This window comes from Odocoileus virginianus, chromosome 20 (assembly GCF_023699985.2).
Source record: "Odocoileus virginianus isolate 20LAN1187 ecotype Illinois chromosome 20, Ovbor_1.2, whole genome shotgun sequence".
NCBI classification, from domain to species: Eukaryota; Metazoa; Chordata; class Mammalia; order Artiodactyla; family Cervidae; genus Odocoileus; species Odocoileus virginianus.
In genome coordinates, this window is record NC_069693.1 from 6,697,940 (window position 1) to 6,722,442 (window position 24,503).

Consider the following 24,503-nt stretch of genomic DNA (forward strand, 5'->3'; position numbering starts at 1 on the left):
GGGAGAATCTATTCCAGACCCGTTTCTTACCTTCTGGTGGTGGTCTGGCAATCTTTGGTGTTCCTCGACTTGCAGAAGCATCACCCCTATCTCTGCCTTCATCATCACATGGCGTTCCCTCTTTCTGTGGGTCCAAAGTGTCCCTTTGTGTAAGGACACCAGTCAAATTGGATTAGGGCCCACATGAATGACCTCATCTTAACCAATTATATCTGCAATGATCCTATTTTGAAGTAAGATCACATTCTGAGGTACTGGGTGTTGGGACTTCAGTATCTGGATCTGTGGGGAACATGGTTCAACTTGTAATGAGGGGGTTGGGAGTATGGGGTCCTGGGAGAAGAAGCTGGAAGCAAGAATTTCTCAGCGCTTGGGGAGAAGACAGATTAGTGAGACAACTGAAGGACAACTTGGAGGTGATCTGAATGTTCCATGGGCATCTCCAGCTTAATTTGGCCAAACAGAACCATTGATTTATCTCCCGTAAAGCCCCTCTTTGGCCATCTCAGTAAATGACTTGGTTGCTCACCGGTTGCTCAAGCGAGAATCCCAGAGTTGACCCAGCCCTCTCCAAGTCCTGCTGGCTCCTCTTCAAAATGACTCTCATGGGTCCAGGTCTCCACCTCTACAGTCCCACCCTTTTATGCTCGGATGACCACACAGCCTCCTAACTTACCCCCCTGCTACCGCCCCTGCTCACCTCCAAATTATTCTCCTGCAGCAGCCAGAGGCGGCTCCTGCAACATCAACCCAAATACATCACTCTCCTGCGTCATACCCTTGGAGGGCTTCCCATTCTAGCTAAAGATACATTCAAAGCCCTAACACAGTTGTCCAGGCCCCAAATGATTGGGTCCAAGTATCCCCTTCTTTTCCCATCACCCCATCCCCACTGCATCACTACTGTACACACACAGTGAGCTGCTGTCACTTACTCCAACATACGTTTCCCTGCCTCAGCACAAGCCATTCGCTAAGCCTGGCCAGGCACTTCCGCACAGTAGGCTCTCAGCACCTATGGCTTCATCCCATGTATTCTGTGCGGAGTCCTGTCCAACTCTCTGCGACCCAATGGACTAGAGCCTGCCAGGCTCCTCTGTTCCATGGAATTTTCCAGGGAAGGATACTGGAAAGTCAGTCACTCAGCTGTGTCTGACTCTTTGCACCCTTCTGGAGTGTAGCCCACCAGGCTCCTCTCTCCATGGAGTTTTCCAGGAAAAAATGCTGGAGTGGATTGCTATTTCCTTCTGCAGGGGCTCTTCCAGACTCAGGGATAGAACCTGCATCTCCTGCACTGCAGGCAGATTCTTTACCCACTGAGCCATCAGGGAAGTCTGTGAAGTAGAACAAAATAGGGGGAAGATTGTGGTGGGACTCTATTGACCCAGGGACCTCATTCCCCATGACTTTCTTGGGTCAACGGCTCCATTTCCATGGAACCTTCCAGAGGAGTTGGGAATTCTATTTCCTCATTTGGGAACTCCATTTCCCATCAGCCCCTGGGTTTGAAATGATCAGGCTGGGTTTCCTTTCCCAGCATGTCAAAGCACCTATGAAGTGGAGGAGGGGATGGGGGCTCAGCCTAAGGGAAACCAAGTCTCCAAGTCTTAAGGAACTGCATTTCCCAGACCTCTGGAATGGTTCTCCCAACAGTGGGGTGGCCAGCACTGCACAGCTTGCTGGGAAGTGTAGTCCAGCAGTCTCACCTCAAAGCTGTTAACAGCGTTTAGGAAATTTCTTGCCTGTGGAAGCCTTTGGCTAAGAGGAGGGCCGGACCTTCCTCACCTCACTGGCAGTACTTGACAATTAGGGATTCGGTCCCTCGGGGACACAGAGGACACAACAGTTGGAAATAACGGCAAGTCTAACACATCCGGGGGCAACAGGCTTCCCTTCCAGCCTGGGCTGGGTCCTGGGCCTGTCTGGCGTTGTGGTTTTTTGTACTAAATCCCTCTCAGCTGCAAGTCTGGACATAGGAGAGAGACACGGGCCTGCAGACACCCATCTTGGGGTCCATGCGCTTTTGTTCTCTGGTGACACCCCAAGCTGGAAGGCACACCCCAAGCAGGAAGGCAGCAGGGGACAGACCTGGACCTTGCTCAGGGGTACCCCACTCTCCAAGGGTGGGGTACCTTAGAGGAAGTGGTCCTTACACTTCAGGAGGTTGTCAGATTCCTGGGAAAGATGCTACAAAACTGCAGGTTCTCAGCGCTATCCCTGCCTGGTGTTAAAATGACCTCCAAAGGATGATCATTGGGTGGCTGAGAAACCTGGTTCAAATTGCCCAGAATCCCACCCCCAGCCCCGCAGCCCCACTCCATCTACACCGGGCAGACCCAGTCCATTTCCGACAGCACTAACTTCTGGCCCAGCACCCTGAGCAGGGCCTTCCCACTCGCCGTACCCAACACTCCAACCTTCATCCTTCCTTTTTCCAGATTCGTCCTTCCACACCCTACCAGAGCCGTCCCCCTTCAAAGCTCTTCTGGCTCCTAGCTTTGGCCTCAAAGCGTTAGCCCAGCCCATATGTGTTGCTCCTCAAAGACGACAAGCCTGTGGGAGCAAAGGCGGAACAAGTGTGTGTCTGGATGTCAAGTAACGTCTAGAAGGAACGGCGCACCTTGTCTGGGAAGCTCTGCATACCTGCAGTGCCCTGCAGCTCTAACTGAAAGCTAATTCCAGCCACGTTAAACTTCTCCCTTTACTCCACCCTCGCAGGCTACAGGTGAGACCAGAATGAGCCATCGTGGAGATGCACCCATGGGGCCACACGGTCAGCACCGTTTTCACACGTCATGAGAGATACCAACAGATCAGCACTTCGGGTCCTGGTCATGGATGGGGGTGCTGGGCCAGCTCAGTCAAGCACCTTAGCTCTGTGAACCCCAAGAAATGAGGTGGGTCTGCAGGCTGCAAGTGGTTAAATAATTAATAAGATTACCAACAGGGTGCTAATTACAAATAACGAGAGAGGAGCTAGAGGCGATGAGTCTTCCAAACAAGGAACCAGGATCCGAAGCCCCAAGGCCCAGGGGTCCGGCCACCCGGGCAGGGCAGCTCCGAAATAAATAATGGAGTCGGGGGCAAGGGGTCAGGGCTGCTCCTGCTTCTTCTTGACTGAAATCCGCTTCTTCCTTGCTGCCAGCATCTCATAGAAGGGGTCCACGCTCACAGCGGCCCTGCGGAAGGGGCGGGAACCCAGGGTGAGGGCTGAGGAGCCTGGGCCCCCGGCCACCCTCCCCTCCCCCAGGACTCCGGGAGCCCCTGCTCACTGAATGGACTTGATCCACTCGTCCTTCTCCTCCTGTGTGGGGGCCGAGATCCGGTACACCATGTGGTTCCCTTCAACCACGCGGCCGTCGGCCTCCGTTTTGCAGGCTTTGATGAGCTGCCCCTTGTTGTTGGGGATATACAGCTCGAAGCAGTTCTGGGGGGACAGGGGAGAGGAAGGACCGCTGGGACGAGCCAGCCCTGGGGCCCGAAGAGCCCTCCGCCGCCAGCAGGACAGGGCACAGGGAGGGCCTTACTGGTTTCCGGGGGTCGTCCACCTCGCGGATGCTCAGATTCTCCAGCGGGATGATTCCTCGGGGCTCCTTGTCCTGAGAACGAGTTTGACAGGATTCAGATTCCGCAGTCTCCCCGGCGCGCCGCGGTCTCCGGACTCCGCCCCCGCCCCGCCCCTTCTCCCCGGCCCCGCCCTCACCGTAGTGTACTCAAAATAGTAGAGGCAGTTGTCTGTGAGGATGAACCAGCGCCGCTTCCACGTCTTCACCCGGCCCCCTGGAAGGGAAGGGGGGGAGGGGGCCTGGGCTCAACAGGGGGGCGGGGGGGCGTCTGAGAGGGCGGGGAAAGGGGCGAGAGAAAGAGCGAGCGCAGGGAAGGTGGGGCTGTCAGGGCCTAGGACAAAGCGATGCGTGGGAAGACAGACAAGCAGGGACAGGCCAAGAGTCTGGGCCCGGCGAATCGGTCCACCCACCAGCGTGGGGCTCTACGCTCTCTAAGCCTGTCTGTGGACCCGGGTCCAGGCCCCCAGTCCCTCTCCTGTGGGCCCCGAGGCCAGGGCAGTCCCCTCCCTTTGTGTCCTGTTGGGCAGCAAGGATGGGGCCGGCCGTGTACCTACCTCCTGGGGCAGACAGCGAGAAAGCAGGCAGGACCAGGCGAGGAGGAGGGAGGGCGGAAGAATGGAGTGCCCCCAAGAGCCGTGGGTGGGGGCGGGGAGGGATGCGCAGCGGGTGGGACAGAGAGAGCCGGAAACAGCAGAGAGAAACACGCAGAGAGGGAGGGAGGGAGAGAGAGGGAAGAAAACCAGTTACATCCACACGAGGGGGTAATGGCCAGACCCTGTCCCTCCGGGCAGGCCCAGGATGCTGAGCTGGCCAAGAGCACCTCCCAGCATCAGTGCCCGACTCCAGCCCCACTCCCAGGATGTATCCCAGCTAGGCAGGCCCTCTGGTTGCCACGTGACGATGGGGAAGTCATCCTCAAGAGGCAGAAGAGGAAACCCCCAGTCCTTGGGCCAAGGTGAGTGTTGAGGACTCCCGTTAGCACCGGTAGGACCTGTCTGTGTGACTTTAGGACAACCACTTGCCCTCTCTGGACCGTCTGGAGATCCACTCAGGCCCACACCTTCCTGCTGCAAAGTGACCTGCTTCTGGGCTCCTTGTGGTCCCAGAAGAAGTAAACAGCAGCAATAAAGACTTTTATTAACCATCTTTTTCACTGTAACTGCTACCACTACCACTGATCCCCTTTCCTGTATTTCACTGTTTAAGAGGTGCCTTTTACTAGTAACCTTCTGCTGCACTCTGGTCAGAAATCTGGGTCCAATGCCACCTCTGCCCTGTGGCTGCTGGATAGTGACCAAGCCTGTTTCCTCATCCAAGAAATGGGAGGGAGTCCTGCGGCTGGTGGGGGGATAGTTCAGAAGGTAACCAGTCTCTCAGGAAGTTGCCCTTCTGGTTTTTCTTTCCCCGCCCACTCACTACCAGGGGCATCATTTGACCTTCCATGAAGAATCTAAATTTCTCTGGGATCCCCCAGGCCTGTCTGCCTCCCTTGGAGCTGATGCAGGAATCCATCTGCCCCAGCAAGTTGGCTGAAAGGAGTGATCTGCATTTCGTGTGCACCAGGGACCTGCCTCCATGGCCTGAGAAGAGATTCCCCCTTCTAAGAGCACAATTCCATGTGCACCCCCCAGCCACCCCACCAGAGGGTAGATGCTAAGATCTGAAGGGAGGAAAGGCCTGCCTTGAGCCTGCACCTGGGCTGGAAGCTTCCTCTGAACCCTTCCCCTGTCTGGGCTGCTTCCACTGTAATTCCTCACCAGATTCTCTGTCTCCCTGGGGCAGCCACTCACTACTTTTCCATTAAAAAGCCACTGTCAACCCTCCCTCAGCACCTACTATTTACCAGGCCCGGCTCCAAGCCAGCAGTTCTCAACGTGGGCCACGCACTGGGAACCGCCTGGAGAGCTTTCAACATGACCAATGGCCTATCCTACTCAGAGAGACCCTGCTTTCACGAGCCTGTGGCCTGGCCCCTGTGGTTTCCAGGTGAATCTCCCAGGTAGCCGGGGTGGAGAACCACTCCAACCCTCAGCCAGCTGCCCTTGCCAGACCTCTGCTAACTGAACTGGAGTCCGCTGGTGCCACGTGTTCCAAGGGGGACTGGCCCCCGCCCCACCCATCCCACTGTGGCCTTGGGCTCCCGATTCCCCTAAGCCAGCCAGGGTGCTTCCCCTCCCCATGTGCGTGCTAAGTTGCTTCAGTCGTGTCTGACTCTTTGTGACCCCATGGATTGCAGCCTTTCAGGTTCTTCTGTCCATGGGATTTCCCAGGCAAGAATACTGGAGTGGGTTGCCATGCCCTCCTCCAGGGGATGTTTCCAACCCAGGGATCAAACTCCCCATCTCTTATGTCTCCTGTGTTGGCAGGAGGGTTCTTTACCACTAGTGCCACCTGGGAAGCTCTTCCCCTCCCCACCAGGAACCAATCCGGCCAGCTGAGAAGTGCATGGGGCACTCTGGAACCTGTTTCTGCAGGCTCTTTACTGCCTACAGGCGACATTCTGGGAGGGAGGACACTTCTAGAACAGCCACCATGCTACAGGGCTGAGGAGGAGGCCATAGGAGGTGGGGATAAAAATACAGGAGTCTCAGAGTGGGTCTGCCCCGGACTCCCCGAGTGTCCCTGCCGAGCACAGTAAAAGGCCTGATTCCTTGGGTTGTTTTCTGTTTGCTACAGCGGAGAGCAGCCTGCGTCATGACCACTCTCTCCGCAGACGGGGCCTGTGCTCTTCGGTTCTCGGCCATGTCCTCAGTCCCTACAGCGGGCCCGGACAGAGGAGGGGTTTCGTAAACCTGTGTGGGTGAGCAGACGGGGAGAGGCAGCGCCAATTCCAAGGCCAGCCCTGGGCTTGGGCCCAGCACAAGGGACCTGATCTCGTTCTCAACCCCGCTTTTCAGATGTGGCTACTGAGGTTCAGAGAGGTCGAATCATTGTCCTAAGGTCATACAGTGGCTACGTGCAAAAACTGAGTCTAGACCTGGGCCTGGTAACGTCCCCCACTTGCAGAGGCAGCCAGCAGTCAGGAAGGGACGTACCCAGCTTAAGGAGCCAGCCCTCCCGGTCCGGGTTGAAAAAGGTGTGGGTCAGATCATTTCCGTCATCTTCGGGGATCTTGAAGGGCTCGTTTCGGATGCTGTCGTACAGATTCTGAGGGGTGAAGGCAGAATCAGCACCTCGGGGCTCCTGGGATCCTCCCAGGGCTACTGCAGTGGGGAGGGGGCTCATTGGAAGCCAGTGAGACCACGGGTGGGATGGCCAAGGGAAGGAGGAGCCTGGGGAGGAAAGGGAAGTAGGATGGGGGAAGAGTGGAGGGAGCTCTGGCAAGGAGAGGGAGAAACAAAAAAGATGCAGAGATGGAGACAGTGGAAGAGCTGCTAAGTTCTGAGACAGACAGACAGACAGATGGGGGAAGATGGGACAGACCAAGACCCTCAAAGAGTCAGAGGGCTGGGAATCTGGGTTCAATCCTTGGTTGGGAACTAAGATCCCACATACTGCCTGGTGCAGCAGAAGAAAAAATAAAATGAAAAACGGAGAGACAAAGACAGGCAGCCAGAGAGAGAGAGAGAGGGAAGACTTGGGCAGGCTGGTGTGACCATGCAGTCCATGGGTGGGCGAGGCAGTGATCCTGGGGGGCGGGGGGCTCAGGCACTGAGAGGAGAAAGGGGCATGGAGCTGAGGGGCCTGGTGGGGGGCGGGGGGGCCTGACCCTGAGCAGCTCCTCAGGCAGGTCCCCGCCCTCGTTGATGCCCCGGTTCATGGCCACAAAGCGCTCGAGTCCCGGCTTGTCCCGGACGTTGGGGTTGTGGAGGCTGGTGTTCAGCATGATCACGGCGAAGGACAGTACGTAGCACGTGTCTGCACCAGACAGGCATGGGGTGACGACTGGGGCACGCGGGCCCCTGGGACCCAGGAGCTCAAGTCCCCCCCACCCCCAGCTCCCTCCTCCCCTAGGACCCCGGGGTCTGGGCCCCTACCTGTGGACTGGAAAACCCCAGGGTTGCACAAGCAGTAGCGCTGGGCGAAGGCCTCCATCATGCGGTCGATCTTCTGGGCTTCTCCAGGGAGGCGGAAGCTCCAGAGGAACTGCCTGCGGCAGAGACGAGCCGAGGGTAGATGCCAGGACTGGCGGGGCCAACCCCCTACCCGCTCTCAGTGCCCATGGGAAGAACTGGCCAATGAAGGCGCCACGCCTGTGGCCAGCCTGACCCTGGGCGTCGGCCAGGAGGCTCTCGATGATGGATACGGAAGCGCCCTTTCTTTCTAGCGAGGCTGCTGCATGGGACAGACGGTTGCTGGGGTCTCTGCTGTCATGTGGGAGGAGGGTCTGCCACGAGCAGCACCCACCCCATGGCGAGCACAATCAAAAGCTGTCCTTCCCATTCCACTGCAGGGCCTGGATACGGCTATGCCTGAAGGAGGCTCTACTGTGGACTTTGGCAATACTCACATGCAATCCATCCCCTAAGTTTTGGTTCTGTTTTTGCCTTCAGGAGGGGGTGACCATCACTGGTAAAGAAAGCCCTGACAGGTCCCTTCCTGCCCTTTCAATCCCATCCTTCTCACCTGAGGGCCTGCACCAGGTTGAGGTCAGTGAACTCGTGCAGATCCACGAAGGCATGAAGCACTGCCAGATTCAGCTCTTCCCTGCGAGGATAGGGACAAGGTCACGGGCAGGAAGAGGCTTGGGCAGGTAGGGGTGGAGAGGAGGCAAAGTACTGGGGAGGCTGTGACCCCTCTTCTGCAGAGCGGCTACCTCTGTAGCCAGTGAAAGTTTTGGCCAAGCCCCCATCACAGGCCTGGCATGGGGGTAGGGACACTTAGAATGCTCCTGGGAAGACCATCTGCCTTAAGAACTCTGGTGTGGCTGGAACTCTGTGCAGTTGGGAGAAACACAGCAAATGTGCCCTGCTGGTCATCTCTGATGAACCCCAGATTTCACAGATGCCCAGAGATGGTCTCCTATCCCCCAGAGACCCACGGAGAGTCCCAGGGCAACCCAGATGCCCACAAAACCATCCCCACAGTGTCAGACAACCGGACTGTCCCTATGCATTCCAGATGTCCACAGGCAATCCCCAGAGAGCTATGGATGACCCCCACACTCCCAGACTCTCCAGTCCCCATGCCCCTCAGCTGCCCACAGACGGTCTCTGCACCAGATATCCAGAAAGTTTCACACACCCCAGATGTCTACACAAACCCTAAGCATCTCACACAGTCCTGTGCACCTCAGACATTTCAGACAGTCTCCACACACCCTGGATGTGCACCGATGGTCCCTAGGTTTCCCAGACTTCACAGAAGGTCCCCATGCACCCTGGGAGTCCAGATGGTCCCCACACACACCCGACAGCCAGATTGTCTACATGTGTCCCTGAAGTCCATAAACTCCCAAGCACCCTAGACATCCACTGCTGGTCCTCATACACTCCCGATGTCTCATGCACTCTACGCTTATAGGTGGTCCACAGACCCTGGACATCCACAAATGGCCCCCATGTTTCCAGATGTCCATGGGCCCCCCATGCTCCCCAGATATCCCGATGACCCCCCCCCACTTCCTGCGTCATTGTCCACGTCGCTCCCATGCACACCAGCTGTCTCCAATGGTTCACACGCTCCCACACCACCCACAAATGTTCTCCACCGTCCCGACATAAATGGGTGGTGGTCACCGTATTGCCTGGATGTCCCATACCCTCCACATGCTCACAGATGATCCCCGGGTTCCTCAGAAGGTCCCCCACCCCAATCTCTGTGTCAGTCCATTTTGTCACAGTCCAGTTGCAAGGCTGATCTATCAGGGCCTCTCCTCGGCAAAAGCTGGGTGCAGGGGGCACGGTTCTCACCTCTCCCCCAGGTAGTCCCCAATGGCCGTCTTGTTCAGGCCCTCGCCCTTGTACAGGAAGCGGGCGATCTCCTCGGGTGTGTTCTGCAAAAGTTCATTCTCCACCAGGAACTGGATCCCCTGGTGGGAAGGACTGGGTCTCAGTGCTGGCGTGCTCAGAAAGACGCCCCCAGAAACCTTAGCCTCTAAACCCACCCCTATCCTCAACAGAGCAGGGCCTCAGTTTCAGTTTCAGGCTCTTCCCAGGTCCTTAAATGCCACCTCTCCCACGGCCTAGACGTTGCATCTACTGCTCCCTCTGCCTTTGCCAGGTTAATTCCAGTCCCCCCCGGAGCAGGACCTGGCAAAGAACAGGAGCTCCATGAATGTTTGCTGAATGACTTTACAAATTACCATTGCTTCTGGCAAGAAGAATAAAGTGGGAAACTGTTAGGAGACATCAGTTCACGAGGAGCTGTGAGGGTCAAGACTCAGGCTGGACAAGGGCTTTCTCAGGCTCTCCTGATGTCTTGAGGACCATGAACCGAGGACCCCTCACTCTGGATTGTGGTATCTGAGTCTAGGGGCTCCCTGAGGACAAGGCAGCATCAAACTCTACACTGAGCCCTCTGCATTCCCTAGCAGAGTGGCAGGCCAGAGGAAATGGTGTAAAATGAATGAATGAACAAACATCTTTTCTCCACCTGGTGAACACTAAGTCATCCTTCAAACCTGACCCTGACCCTCCTGAGGGAAGCCCTCCTTGATGCCACCAGGCTCACTCCTCTCAGTGTCCACAGTCCAGTACCTTTCTCTCTGTCATGGCACTTCTCAACCCTCATCTGAATACATCACTGTCCATATTCCCTACCAGACTCAATCAAGCTCCTCCTGGGGAACGCAAGAGTGACAAGAGAAATGACTCCTAAAATATGAGCAAACAGGGGAGGAGGACCACTCAGGTAGAAGTTCCAGCACATGCAAAGCATTAGGAGGCCAAAGCACTTGGTTAGTTCTCAGGGAATATTGCTAACATCTGGATCCAGGGATCAGGACCAACTCTGTCCACCTAAGGCAGACCTTTAACCACCACACTTCTGGAACCCCAAGATGCTAGAATCCCGTCTGGATGCCAGCTTGGCCAATTCCAGCCCTGTGGCCCCAAGCACCTTTTTGGGATCCATATTGAACTTCTTCCTGCCCATTGCCATCTTCCGGTTCCGCTGCAAGGTTTTGCTGCAGGGGCAGAGAGCAGAGGGTGGAAGGTCAATGCCTGGACATCCCTGGCCCCCGCCTGGCCCCATGACCCCCAGGCTCCCTACCCCAGCCCTCACCTGCCCTCATTGGCCTCCAGACCCTCCACCTCGCTCATGGCTTCGCTGAGCTCCTCCCGCAGGCGCTGGATCTCCACCAGCAGCTCCTGCTTCCGCCGTCGAATGTTCTCCAGCTCCATCCGCTCCTCCGGAGTCAGGTCCGGGGGTTCTGGGGGAGGGGATCAGGGGCGGGAGGTCAGTTCTGGGGACTGGGAGCCTGGACTTCTGAAATCTGGCAAAGGACAGGGCTCCTAGGTTCATGGGGAGGATGAGGATAAGAGTCCCGCCTCCCAGTCAGTGGAAGAAGGGGCTGGGAGGCCTAGATTCCTCAGTCCAGGGGAGGAAGGGCTGGGAATCCAGACTCTTAGTCCTTGGGAGAGAAAAGGGCTGGGAGCCTCTACTCTTAGGTTTACAGGGGAAAGGGGGCTGGAAGCTTGACACTGCGGTTCATTACTTGCAAGGGGCCTGAGGCCTTGGTTTTCTGCCTCCATTCTTGGCGAGGTAGCTGGGGACCTGGGTGCCCGGACTCCTGGGTCCATGGAAAGTAACCATGGCAGGGGAAGCTAATGACAGCTTGAGAGAGTGAAGGAAGGGGCGGGGCATCGAAGCCCCCGCCCCCGCCCTAGCGGAATCTCTGTGGCCCCCACGATTTCTCCCCACCGCACCGCCCCCAGAAGCCCCCCTCCCCTCTCCCGGCAGGCACTGGGCTCGCCCGGCCCCTCCAGAGGGAATGGTTCCGCCCCAGCCTCGCCTCCGCCGCTCCATCCCACCCCCTCCCGCTGCCACCGGAAACAGGCTCGGCCCAAACAATGGCCTGGAACGCCCCGCTCTCCGGCCCTGCCGGAAGCCCGTCCCGCGCCCCACAAAAGCGAGGCGACAACGGGGCCGAACAAGCTTCGCGAGGCGCGTGTCGTGGGGGGGGAGGTCGTTCGCTGCGGAACATTCGGACCGAAACCCTCCATCTGCTCCCAGCCGGCCCCGCCCCTCCCCGACTTACCATAGACACCGTCCTCCATGGCGGCTAGGAAGGCCCGCGGGGAGTCCGGGGCGGTCCCGCCGGTCGGGCCCGGATCCGCGTTGGCCCGCGGGCTCGGATGAGCCCGCTCAAACGCCCCGGGAGCCACCGCCGCCTCCTCAGCGCCAGTCCTCAGCGCTGAAAAGACTCTCCCTTCGTCTCCCAACCGCCCCGCCAGTAGGGACCGCCCCTCGTTTTGACACCGCCCAATCCACGGCGTGCCCTCTCGTCTGCTCCGCCTCCGAAACCGAAGGATAGCCCTCCAGGGCCAATAGGCGCGCTAGGAGCAGACGTAGCACTGTCCAGCCCAAAGTAGACGGTCTGTGGGGCCAATTGGAGAGAGAGCAGGGGCCAGACCCCGCCTCCGAAACCAAAGGGTTCTTGGCAGGATTGCCCTCCAATGAGAAGCCTCGAAAAGGAGTAGCATGGAGGCGGGACTAAGTAGACGCCGAAGGAGGACTACGCCTGCGCAAGGGCTCTGCGCACCAGGTCAACCGAGCCCGGGTTCTATCAATACGTTGCCAGGGGGCGGTACTTTGTTAGGTCTGTTGCTAGGGGGCGTGGCCACAGCTCGCGGTTGTTTCCTTGAGCCACACCTCTTAGCTGGCCCGCCTGTCTTTTGACCGCAGTGGTTGCCAAGCAACCGGGAGCCGCTTTGGCTCACTTTCCTTTTGGCCCCCTCTCTCAAGTGTACTGGCCTCTCCGATCTGCAGACCCTTTCCTTACCCTCCTCCTTTGACCTCCCCCATCCACCTCAGCCTCTTCAGAGTCAAGCAGTGGTGAAACAAAAGAGTTTCTCTTTCTTCCAAATGCTGCGCTTTTTGGTCTCTGTCGTGGAGAATGGGACTATAGAGGAAGGCCAAATCCAGTGATAGGACAGGCTCTGCCTTCCTGCCTCTCGCAGCCTCTCAGTTTCCTCCCTCTATCCCCGAAACTCCTCCCTTTATGTTAGCATCCTTTCCCCGCGCAGGACAATTCCCCTTTCCTCAGCATCCTTCCACCTCTGGTCCCTTCCCCCTTCCCCGAGTCCTTTCCCGCCTCTCTGGCTCGTGTCATGTCGCGTCCCCCTCCTGTCATACTCATGCTCTTCTTAAACTCTTCCCTCCTCTCCAAGTCCTCTGGCATCTGAGACCATTTCCCCTCCCCCACCTCTCCATTCCTTGAAGGCAAAACAGGTGCAGGGGCCTGGCTCGGAGGGAGAAACTGGGTACCCCCATCACGGGCAGGTCCCAGATTGGGTCTGAGGGTCATGTCTGGGCCTGGGCCTCACTCGCCATCCCAGAGTTCGGCAGGCAGGGACAGATTCCAGGCCAGGACCTGGTTAAGCTGACAGATTAGACACGGAGCCTCCTAATCCCCTCAATGACCTTTATGAGTGGCTCAGGCTCTGCCCTCCCTACCAGAAACCCAGGTTGTGCCAGCCCTGATCCTGCTTGCTCCCCTTCCAAACAGAATCCTTTTCCTGTCCCTTCCTTCACCCCCAATTTAACACCCTTCATGCTTGGGTTTCCATTGCCCCGCTGCCTACTCCAACCACCCAGAGGTGGGGGAACAGCCAGCTAATTAATCCCATCCGGTTATTAGCTGGAGATTCTGCAGGATAAAGGGAGGTGGGGAAACAGGAAGGGGGGGAAGTGGGTTGACGCAGCACTGAGACGGGTTGATGGGCAATGACAGTGCCTGCCCTCAATCCTGGCACACAGGGGTGGGAACATGTCCTCCTTGGCACTGGCTCCTTCTGCGACTGGCTTGCCTGCTGGGCACTTAGGTAGATAGCAGCATAAGCAGAGGCCAGATTCAAGGACCCATATGTACCCCAGAAGCACACTCCCAGACACACCACTGGGGTTCCCAATAATTTGACCTGGGGGACAAACCTCCCTAAACACATACATTCCCCTGACATTCAGAGATAACTCTTCCTTCTCCTGCCCCTCCAAGCTGGGCCAGAAAGGAGGTGATTCTGGCCCTTAGCCACAACCCATATTCTCCCTTGCCTGCCCTGTCATGCAGGCATCCAAGTTCAGACCTGGCCTCTGAGAGCATCTCCCATCCCTGTTGCCCCCAGAAGGCCAGGCATTCCAGCACCTGGTGGGGGGAGCTGGCGTATCTCCAAGACCCCCATTCTACCCTCAGTGAACTGAAGAATAATCCTAGTGGAAAGGCCCTTGGACAACTTCAACTTCCAGTGCCTTGTTTTTTACAGATGGGGAAACTGAGGTGAGGGCTTCTCTGTGGTGCTAGTGGTAAAGAATCCACCTGCCAATGCAGGAGATGTGAGAGACAGGGGTTCAATCCCTGGGTAGGGAAGATCCCCTGGAGGAGGGCACGGCAACCCACTCCAGTATTCTTGCCTTGAGAATCCCATGGACAGAGGAGCCTGGAGGGCTACAGTCTATAGGGTTGCAAAGAGTTAGACACGACTGAAGCAACTTTCACAGCACAGCACAAACTGAGGTGAGGAGAGAGGGGGTGATTTGCTCAAAGCCACACACTCAGTTGAGGCAGAGTTGGGATTCAGAGCAGAACTTCCTGGATCCTTGTGAAGGACTCTATTCCACTTCCTCAAGCTCAGTTTCTAACCCTACTGTAGGAACCACAGGAAAAAAAATAGATAGATATCTTTATTCATATTATATATATATATTTATAATACATATATGTATAACATCTTTAAGAAATAGACACGCATCACTAGATGGAAGATTCCAGAGCACTGTAGACTCACCAGCCTTGGGCCTCTCCCTTCCCTTGCCTAATAACCAGCCCTGTTACCCAGAGGGTCTCACCCAGGCCCTCACCTTCTAGGTTAGCCCAGCAATGCTGCCAAGTCAAGTCCCAAGTCCACCTCCTCGAACGGCCACGTTCCAGGAGCTGATTAGAGCTTCCAGACTGACAACAGACAACTCTAGGTCCCTGGAGCCTCGACTCCTTTTGGCATCACAGAACCACGAAGAAGTCGTCTATCCTCATCAATACTCTCCACTCCATTGGGCAAGCTGGGACCAGCAAATCTCAGACGTCATCACTGCCAATCCTTCCCTGACTGTGATCAGTCTAGAGTCACAGAATCTTGATTCCTTTGGATATTCTAGAATGGCACTTAAAAAAAGACACGAAGCCTGTGGATCATGGAGAAGCCTTGCATCTCTCTTTGGTTCGATGTTCTACCACCAGTGGGTCTGGAGTTGTTGCCTATCAAGAACTCCCAGTCTGTCACTTTAGTCCTTGTAGACCCACAGACTCTCCACTGTTTTGTGCATTCTAGAGACATAACTCATTAGTTTCTGGAATAGTCCAACTCTCAGGTCAAAGCTGCTCTAGAACTGCCAGTGCTGGCCTCTGTGGCCAATCTGGATTCACAGAATCTCAACTCTGGGGTTTTCTGGAGCCACAAAGTCTTTCCTTGACTTACAGTCAACAGTCTTTGTCATTGGTCAGTCAGGACAGTCTTAAATTCTTGGGGGCATCCCATAACTTCCCCTCCTTAGGTCATCTAGAAAAAGTGATTTGCTATGGAGTCGACTGAGTTGAGAAGCAACAGTCCCTTGAATCTAAGGTCAATTCAGGCCAATGAATTCTGGTTCTCTGTTGCTTCTTGAGAACAGCTGACTTCTTCCCCTGGAGGCAGTCTATACTTCATTTCATGATCCTGCTTAACAAACAAAACCAGCCACCTAGAGGAATCTAGAATTACCAGTCCTCACCTCTTGAGGGGTCCAGAATTCTGGGTCCCTTATCTCTAGTGAGACTCAGGAATTGGAATGACAATTGGGTCTCAAGAGGGAACACAGAATTCAGAGGAATTAAGGTCCCTCCAGTATGTTCATGGTGGGTCCGCTAGGCATGGCAGAACATCACCAGCTAATAATTTACTGAGCAGGCCTGTTGGTCTTAGGAAACACCTGCCTCCACCCCAGGAGAGGGCCCAATCTCTCCATCTTGCTACCTCTGGGAAAGGGGTGCAAATAAGGGATGACAGCTTGAGTCACGGGGGCAAGGTCAGCGCCAGGGTTGGTGTGAGAACTCGGGGGCTGGCAGCCATGTCCTCTGCCTCTGCTGCATCCCCCTCCGTGGCCTCCTCTTCCTCATCTTCTTCCTGGCAGCAGCTCAGAGCAAGTTCATTCTCATAGCAGAATGCTGCCAGAGAGCTGGGGAAGCCAGACTTGGGGCTCTGGGAGGCGCGCTCTGCCCGTTCGTCCAGCTCCTTGGCGCTACAGACAGGCGTCCCTGGAACCTCGTAAGTGCGATGGAAGTGGCGATAGTCGACCTCGTACTGGGAGCCACGCTGGAAGAGGACCGGCTCAAAACGATGGCCCCAGAGCAGCTCACCAGGGAGGTAGGAAGAGCGACACTGTGTGGTCATAGCTGTGGCCTCGACCATGCCCTCGAGAATGACCACCAGCTCAAAGTCAGCCCGGGCCAGCTCAGCACGTCCTAGTTCATACAGAGGACTGGCAGAGTCAATCTCATGCACGATGGTGATGGGAGACACAAGGAAGATGCGATCAGTGCCACCATCAAAGCCCACATCCACATCCTGGTGGTCCAGAGGTATGTACTCACCCTCCGGGGTCACTCGAGGCTGCAGCAAAAGACAGGTGGCCAAAGAGAACAGGGAGCAGAGAGATGAATGGAGATAGAGATAGCAAGAGGAGGGGATAGAGGTGCAGAAGAAGAGGAGGGCAGAGACCAGGAGGGGTGGGGGTGCGGAGAGAACATGGACCCAGAGAGAGAGGGATGGTCATGCAGAAAGAGAAGAGGACACAGACCCAGAGAGAGGGAGATGGTAGTCCAGGAAGGTGAGGACGGAAGCCCAGAGGAGGGGGGTGGAGTAGACAGAGACTCAGAGAGGGTTTGGGGAAGGAAATCCGAGAAAGACAGGGGAGAGAAAAAGATAGTGACAGAGTGACATTGGCACAGAGCCACAGAAATCAGCAAGACGGAAACAGAGTTAAAGAGACAACAGATGATAAGAATCACATCCAAAAGCAATTGGAGAAGGAGAGGGATAGAAAAATGGCTTTCAGTATATGGCCAGAGAAAGATTAACCAGGATGACAATCTAAGTCCAACAGAAGCTATGCTTATGTTCTGCCTATGTTTCACCATTGCCTCAGTGTAGTCCCTGGGATATTCACTTGCCCACCCCTCCAACAGAGGATGAGATGGTTGGATGGCATCACCGACTCAATGGACATGAGTTTGGGTAAACTCTGGGAGTTGGTGGTGGACAGGGAGGCCTGGTGTGCTGCGGTTCATGGGGTCACAAAGAGTCGGATACGACTGAGCGACTGAACTGAACTGAACCTCCCCAACCCAACTACTTCCATCCTCTTGTGTGTCTGTGTATTTCTGTGGGGTGGAGGCCTAACCCCAGGCCAGTTATCAGCAGTTTCACCCCACCTACCAAGTCCTATCAGTGCTCCACAGACATCTGGGAAAGACAGTGTCCCTCCTGGTCATGAACCTCTGAATTTCAGTCAAGTAGGAGACAGAAGTGGAGAGTGGGGCTCCATTCTCTTGCCATTGTCTATGCAAATCCCTAGAGGCTGCTGGGAGTTGTAGTTCCCACCACAACCCTGTCCTCATCCAAGTCCAGCCCCAGCCCTGTGTTCTTAAGCATCTTTGCTCCAAAATTTGTTTGGGCAGTTTGACCACAATTCTAGAAACACTAAGGCTCTTTTATCAGGGTGCCAGAGGGAGCCGTTGCCCCAGGGGCCAATGGGAATTGTAGTTTTGTTTTTTGCTGAGACGCTAAAATTCAAGAGTTTCCCAACCCCCTGCCCTGTACTTCTCTGAGCAGGAGGCTGGTGGGAAAGTCTGGGCCCCTGAGGTGGAAAATGAAGGCCCCCACAAATGCTGCAGGACCACACACCCAGAGGCCTAGGAGAATTGTCTTCCCTGGCTCTGCAGGTGTGAGCAGCACCCCATCCTCAGACCTGCATCTCCCACAAGCCCACAGGAGCCTGACCTCCATCCCGGGCCTCTGTACCACAACACTGGCTGGGGATAGTAAACCTGAGCCGTTGTTTATACCACCAGCAAAACTACAATGCCTCTTCAGACCACCCTGAGTGGGCGTTTTCCTTGCCCCCAGAGGCTTCTGGGAATTGTTCTTCAGAGTCTTTACTGATCAGACGTGGACCTCGCAGGCCTGCATTTCCCACAATTCCACGGGGGGCAAGTCCCAGGGCACTCTTTAAATCTCAAAATCTGTCTCAAGTCTAGGCTTGCAGGAAGAAATGATCAGAGACCCTTCTCTCGGGTTTACATTTCCCACAAGGGCTTTGGGAACCATCCTCAGCCCTTAAGGTGAGGCAGAACGTGTCCTGCCCGAGAGATTGCTGGGAATTGTAGTTCAGGTCCCTTCCAGGCTTCACACACACTTGCTCCTTAGACCTACAACTCCAACCCCGCCCCCCCGCCCCGCCCTCCCATTCCCAGACCTCGCGGAGGGGCCCGCCCACCAGGGGGCGTGGCCTGCCACGGGCCGACTCGCACCTGCAGCAGCTGGGCCCGCACGTGGGCCTCGACGAGATGGCTGCGGCGCAGGTTGCCGACGCGCCACATGAGGCAGAGGCGGCGGTCGCGCAGCGCCACGACGGCGTTCTCGCTGAAGACTAGCGTCTCGTTGCGCTTCTTGGGCTTGGCCATCTTGGCCATGACGGCGCCCACGACGAAGGCGTCCAGCACGCAGCCGGCGATGCACTGGAGCACCACGGCGGCCACGGCGGCCGGGCACTCCTCGGTGACGCTGCGCACTCCGTAGCCGATGGACGTCTGCGTCTCCAGCGCGAAGAGGAAGGCGGCCAGGAAGCTGGCCACCTGCGAGAAGCAGGGTGCGGGCGGCGGCGGGGCAGTCAGGTCGCCGTGCAGGGAGGCGATGAGCCAGAAGGCCAGGCCGAAGAGCAGCCAGGAGGCGAGAAAGGAGCAGGAGAAGAGCAGGCACATCCAGCGCCAGCGCACGTCCACGCACGTGGTGAACAAGTCGCTCAGGTAGCGCGCGCCCTGGCCGCCCAGGTTCACGAAGCGCACGTTGCAGTGCCCGTCCTTCTTGACGAAGCGCCCGCGGCGCCGCCCCACCGGCGACTGCGCTGGTGCCCACCCGTTGTGGCACAGCCCCGGCCCGGCTTCTTCCTCATCGCCCGCCCTGTCGTCTCCGGACTCCAGGGCGCCGCTGAGGCGGCGCAGGGCCCTAGCCAGGCCCATTGGGCGGGGACACCCCCTCCACTTGGCCTAGCAGGGGGCGGGCGCCCCGAACCTGCGGGGACAAGAAACAGGCAGCCACGTCAAGAGTGCCAGGAATGGGGGCCGGGGTGGGGCTCACTGGCCAGGCATACTTACTGGGCCTTAGTGACCTCATCTGGCAAATGGGTGGGAAATCAGAAGAGACTCGACAACACTGATGGTAATACTGTAGGAGATATTTGTGTAGCAACAACAACACAACTATAGTCGTAGCAGCAGTACTGTGTTACAACGAGCACTGCGGTTATTAGAGCCAGACAGTGTTGTGAACACTGTACATGAATTTAGATATTTCAGCCTCAGCAGTGTAAACATCATCACCATTTTACAGATGAGGAAACAGGTCCAGAATGTTTAACTTGCCCGAGGTCATGGCTGAATAAGCTGGGATTTGAGTGCTAGCAGTCCAGATCCAGAGTCCAGACTCATAAAGACAACACTAAACAGTCACAAAAAAAAACAAACTTATGGTTACCAAAAGGGAAAGGGGTGGACACGGGGTGAGGGCTGGGGAGTGGATAAAATTGGAGTTTGGGATTAACAGATACATACTACTGTATATAAAAGAGATAACAAGGACCTACTGTATAGCACAGGGAACTATATTCAATATCTTGTAATAACCTATAATGGAAAAGAATCAGAAAAAGTACAGATATATAACTGAATCACTTTGCTGTATACCTGAAACTAACACAATATTGTAAGTCAATTATAATGTAATAAAAATTTAAATTAAAAAAAAGACTGAATGGTAACTGCTGATCTGTATGGAGTCAGCTTGGAGAGATGAACCAGGGCTCTAAGGTCAGCTATGACTCAGAAGGTCAGAAGGAACAAACGGCAAAAGGAAAAAAAGATCAATAGATAGCTTGAGCTTCATCAAAATTAAAAATTCTTGTGCTTCCAAGGACCCTAAGATGAAAGTGAAAAGACCATCTGCTAATGGGGAAAAAAATATTTGCAAATCATATCTAAAAAATTTGTATCTAAAACATATAAAGAGGCCTTATAACGCAATAAGAAAAAGACAACCCAATTTTAAAATGGGCAAAGGATCTGAATAGACGTTTCTCCAAAAAGATATAGTTGACCCTTGAACAATATGGGTTTGAACTGCATGGTCCCACTTATATGCAGATTTTTAAAAATAAATCCTAGAGTAGTACTACATGTTCCGAGGCAGGTTGAATCCTTGGATTCAGAACCATGGATACAGAGGATCGACTCTGAAGTTTATACTCAGGGATTTTCCTGGTGGTCCAGTGGTTGAAAATCTGCATTGCAATGCAGGTGACCCGGTTCCATCCCTCGTCAGGGAACTAAGATCGCCCATGATGCAGAGCAACTAAGCGCAAGAACCACAAATACAGAGTCTTTGCACCACGAGGAAAGATCTTGGATGACACAACTGAGACCCGATGCAGCAAATGAAATAAAAAAGTTATACTCAGAATTTTGACTGTGGAGAGAGTTGGTACCCCCAGCCCCCATATGGTTCAAGGGTCAACTGTACAAATAGTCAATAAACATTGGAAAAGATAATTGACATCATTATACCATCAGGGAAATGCAAATCAAAACCAAAATGAGTTACCACTTCATACCCACTTAGGATGGCTATAAAAACAAGAAAAAACAGAAAAGTGTTAACAAGGATGTGGAGAAACTGGCACCTTCCTATTGCTACTGGTGGAATGTAAAATTGCACAGCTGGTGTGGAAAATAGTCTGGCAGTTCCTTAAATGGTGAAACGTAGAGTTACCAATTCCACACCCAAGTATCTACCCAAGAGCATTAAAAACAAGTGTCAACACACTGTACACAGATATTCACAGCCGCATTATTCACAATAGCTAAAAGATGGAAACAGCCCAAATATCCATCAATTGATGAATGAATAAATTAAATGTGGTCTGTCCACACAATAGAATACTACCCAGCAACTAGAAGAAAAAAAAGTGATAGATGCTACAATGTGGATGAACCTTGAAAACACCATGTGAAGTGAAAGAAGCCAATCACTAAAGACCATATATTGTATACTTCCATTTAAATGAAATAGCCAGAGGAATGGGATTTCTTATTGGGGTGATGAAAATGTTCTAAAATGGATAGTGGTGATGGGTACACACCACATGGCACGCTTTAGTCCATGGGGTTGCAAAGAGTCGGACACAACTTGGCGACTGAACAACATGGTTGCACAACTCTGAATATACCGAAAACCACTGAATCTTACACTTGAATGTGTGAATTGTATGGTATGTGGATTATACTTCAATGAAGCTGTTAAGAAAACAAACACAAAAAAACCCAGGCTCAGCCCTGACTCTCAGATCATGGTGAAACCTTTCTAAACCTGTTTCCTCAGCTGTAAAATGGGGATGTTGGATTTCATCAAGGTCAGGATCAAGTCGTATAGACCCAGGGTCCCATCTTGGCTCAGTTGCTGACCCACTATGTGCCCTGGGACCACCTGCTTCAATTTTTGGAGGCTGAGGTTGCTCATCTGTGGAATGGGGATTAAAAAAAAAAAAATCCTTGAAGAGGAATCCAGAAGAAAGAACTTGGGCTTTTGAATCAGGCATTTCTAGGCTGAATCCCACCTCAGGCACTTACAAGCGATATGAATGGTGGCAAGTCACATTTCTTTCTGAGCTTCAGTTCCCTTATCTGAGAAATGGAGGGAATCTTAGCTGAACCAGGGGGACGCAGAGGAAGGAAGGGGCCCACCTGGACTTGTAGACCACATTGCCCTCCAAGAGCTGCACAGTTAACATTTGGCCCGGTGGGGTTGCGACTTCAGGGACCTGTCTGGGCTAGGGGTTAAACGTTTTGCATCTGTTCCATCAACGCCTACCAAGCACCTAGGTACAATGAACTCCCTGTGCCAGGCTCTAGGGATGCTCATGGGCCTCTCGGCAGGGCTGGGGGCACTTACTCCATGATGAATGAGTTGTTAGTTGCTGTTAAGTTCAACACTGCCATGTACCCACTCCCCTGCCCCACTGCTCTGCACCTGCTGTCCGTGACCACCCAGACAGTCTCCACCCGCAGCATGGGCATTTCTTAGGCCCATTCTACACAGGCAAAGCCAAGGCTCCAGTCAGTGGACCTGGTGTGTGCACTGCCCACGATGTGCCCCAACTCTTTTTACACCCTCAACTTTCTGGGCATTAGAGGCTGTTCTTCCAAGCAGTGGCAAATGAGGCTGTTGAAGGGGGCAGATCTGAGGTTACAATACAGGCAAATGTTACTATTTGCAGCCCCCTCTTGCTCAGAGTCCCCTTTCAGGGACCACCTGATGACAAGATGCTGGAGGGGGATGATGGGTGGGGGCCTCCTCACACCCACACTGATGGGTGCGGGGACCCTGCTTCTGACGGAAAAGCAAACAGAGGCACTGAGTTTCATCCCTTGTCCCAGGTCTCTCAGTCAAAAAACGGCAGACCCTGGACTCCCATCCAGCCTTCCTGGTGCCCAAGCCTGAGCGCCAGACTGGACCACAGACCACCTCATCACTCGCCCTTGTTTCCTGAGCACCTCGGTCCCCGGCCTTGCCAAGCTCCCCGAAGTCTGCAGCCCACCCACTGGGCTCACCTTGGCTGGGAGGTCAAGATCATCGCCCCGCTTCACAGGTTGGGGAACGGACTCAGAGATCTGGCCAGAGCCATGAAGTGCCGGGGGTGGGCTGCCGGTGTGAGTCCTGAGCCTTTCCAACCCAGTAATTTGTTTCCCTAAATCCTCCTGTTGTCACCCTCAGCCCCGCGAGGCAGACGTGATCTTGTCCATTTCACCAGGCAGGCTGGGGGTGGGGAGTCGGGGGACTCCTTTCACCTCTGGGGGGGTCCCATCAGCGTCCAGCATGGCCCTGCGAGCTGGGATGGGGCTCTGCCTCGCCCACGCACCGACAGCAGGATCCGAGGGAAGCGGATCCAGAGCCTCAAGCCCTCCCCCCGCCTCCCCCTGACCTGGGAGAGCAGCTTAATGTTTCCATATAAAGGCGACAAGGGGCTTAAGGTGCGTCAACTTCGTTTCAAAGTCACTGTCTAATCTGGGGCCGAGAAGCCCCGCCCAGGTGCTGCCCCCCTGCCCCCCACCATAGAAGCACTTTCACACGCTCCCTGAGACCCTGGCTGTCCCCCCCAAGACCCACCCCCACTCCCCAGTGGGGCCTGAGCGATAGCAGGTTGGGGGGCAGAAACTGACAGGCGCGGGCGTAGGGTGGAGACTGCAGACAGACCAGGGTACAGAGCACAAGAGATGGGCAGGGAGAGGCTGCCCTGAGGATGGAAGGACAGAGGACCGCCCCACCAGCACAGGCACCCAGAGGAGAGAGTGGGAGACAGAGAAGAGGCGGGCGCAACTAGGAGCACCCGGGCAAACAAGTAGAGATCCTATCTTAGGAAATGGAGAGACAGACCAGATCCGACATGAAGATGGGACAAGAGATACAGGATTGGCGGCGGGGGGGAAAGGAAGACAGTGAAAATAAAGCTGAAAATGGAGATGGGCTGAGTTGGGCACCCCAGATCTGGGGGATGAGGAAGCAGGAGGATAGGGTGGGGGCATTGGGGCAGATGCCTGAGTGAGGAAGATGGTGGGGGGAGGCGGGGGGACAGCTCAAAGCCAGGACCCCTGCCCGGGGTCTCTGCATGGAGGCACGTACCTGGTGGGGCAGCCCACCCCCATGCCCTCTGCCGGGGGCTCTTCTGCTCGGGCCAAGGAAAGGTCTCTGTGGGTGCTGCGGTGCGTCCTGGGCCCCCGGGGCCTTGTGCTGGGCACCCGACCTCTGCGCTCACAGGCGGATCAGAGGAGTCCTAGCCCGCGTGGGGGGGGCGGGGCGGGGGGGCTGGGGGTGGGGCCAGCTCAGAGCCGCAGAGGGGGAGCCAGGGAGGATGGCCAGGCAGGATGGCTGGGCTGCGGCCCAAGCAGGCTGGAGAGGAGACAGCGGTGGCGGAGAAGAGACACAGGGGGAGGGGGTGCGGAGACAGAGCCTGGGGGCCAGGAGATGCAGAAAGGTGGGGACACAGTTGAGGAAACAAAGAAATGGTGAGAAAGTGATGATGAGGGTAGGAGCGGAAGGATGAGAGACAGGGATCCCTGGCTCCCCTGAGATGATGCCTTAAGAGGGAGGGCCACACATGAGATAACTCTTCCCCAACGAGAGACCAAGAGTGAGTTCCAGATAGAATAAAGTTTAGGAGAGGCAGAACCAGACAGTGCCAATGGGCTATAGGCTGGACCCAGCAGTCCAGGGAGAGCCAGGTGCCAAATCCTTCCTCCTCCTCCTCGTTTCCTCATGAGACGGCGGCCAGAAGGACAAGTCCCCACAATTCAGGTTCCATTCTGGTCCTTTATTGCCTCTCAAGAGCCCCTAAGTCCCCCCCGCCACAGTGCCTGTCTCTGGGAAGAGGGGAGAAGGCTCCACCCAGTCAAACCCAGCTGGCAGGAAGACAAGGGCCACAGCAAATTCTGCTGGAGGAACCCACACGTCAAATTCGGTCCAGCCACTCTAAGGCACT

The 24,503-nt window shown here is 55.3% G+C and overlaps 2 protein-coding genes across 3 annotated transcripts; both read right to left on the reverse strand.

Annotated features, from left to right (window-relative positions):
- Positions 1 to 2,911: 2,911 nt before the first annotated feature.
- On the reverse strand, positions 2,912 to 11,892 carry CYTH2 (cytohesin 2). Of its 2 annotated transcripts, none has more exons than XM_020888178.2 (12): positions 11,707 to 11,892; positions 10,731 to 10,878; positions 10,566 to 10,632; positions 9,419 to 9,537; positions 8,133 to 8,213; positions 7,544 to 7,656; positions 7,276 to 7,424; positions 6,602 to 6,713; positions 3,704 to 3,780; positions 3,528 to 3,599; positions 3,273 to 3,427; positions 2,912 to 3,179 (listed from the first exon to the last, which is right to left on the reverse strand). In XM_020888178.2, the coding sequence occupies exons 1-12, from the start codon at positions 11,723 to 11,725 to the stop codon at positions 3,092 to 3,094; spliced, it is 1,200 nt and encodes a 399-aa protein (XP_020743837.1). In that variant the 5' UTR covers positions 11,726 to 11,892; the 3' UTR covers positions 2,912 to 3,091. The 2 variants fall into 2 exon arrangements, with proteins under 2 accessions (XP_020743837.1, XP_020743830.1); XM_020888171.2 differs by lacking the exon at positions 11,707 to 11,892 and adding an exon at positions 11,164 to 11,337.
- A 2,443-nt stretch (positions 11,893 to 14,335) lies between these two features.
- KCNJ14 (potassium inwardly rectifying channel subfamily J member 14) lies at positions 14,336 to 23,065 on the reverse strand. Its single transcript, XM_020888191.2, has 2 exons — positions 18,229 to 23,065; positions 14,336 to 16,309 (listed from the first exon to the last, which is right to left on the reverse strand). Exons 1-2 carry the CDS (start codon positions 18,934 to 18,936, stop codon positions 15,713 to 15,715), a joined length of 1,305 nt encoding a protein of 434 aa, XP_020743850.1. The 5' UTR covers positions 18,937 to 23,065; the 3' UTR covers positions 14,336 to 15,712.
- Between the last annotated feature and the right edge of the window lie 1,438 nt (positions 23,066 to 24,503).

What these genes read in the sequence shown, in the direction of transcription:
- CYTH2 (XM_020888171.2), bottom strand. Translation starts at nt 11,248, where the DNA reads ATGGACCCAGGAGTCCGGGCACCCAGGTCCCCAGCTACCTCGCCAAGA. An exon ending in TGCCTGAGGAGCTGCTCAGG is followed by an intron (nt 6,714 to 7,275) that starts GTCAGGCCCCCC and finishes TTCACCCCTCAG; the next exon opens with AATCTGTACGACAGCATCCG. An exon ending in GAGTGGATCAAGTCCATTCA is followed by an intron (nt 3,180 to 3,272) that starts GTGAGCAGGGGC and finishes CCCCTTCCGCAG; the next exon opens with GGCCGCTGTGAGCGTGGACC.
- KCNJ14 (XM_020888191.2), bottom strand. Translation starts at nt 18,936, where the DNA reads ATGGGCCTGGCTAGGGCCCTGCGCCGCCTCAGCGGCGCCCTGGAGTCC. An exon ending in TGCGGGCCCAGCTGCTGCAG is followed by an intron (nt 16,310 to 18,228) that starts GTGCGAGTCGGC and finishes CTTTTGCTGCAG; the next exon opens with CCTCGAGTGACCCCGGAGGG.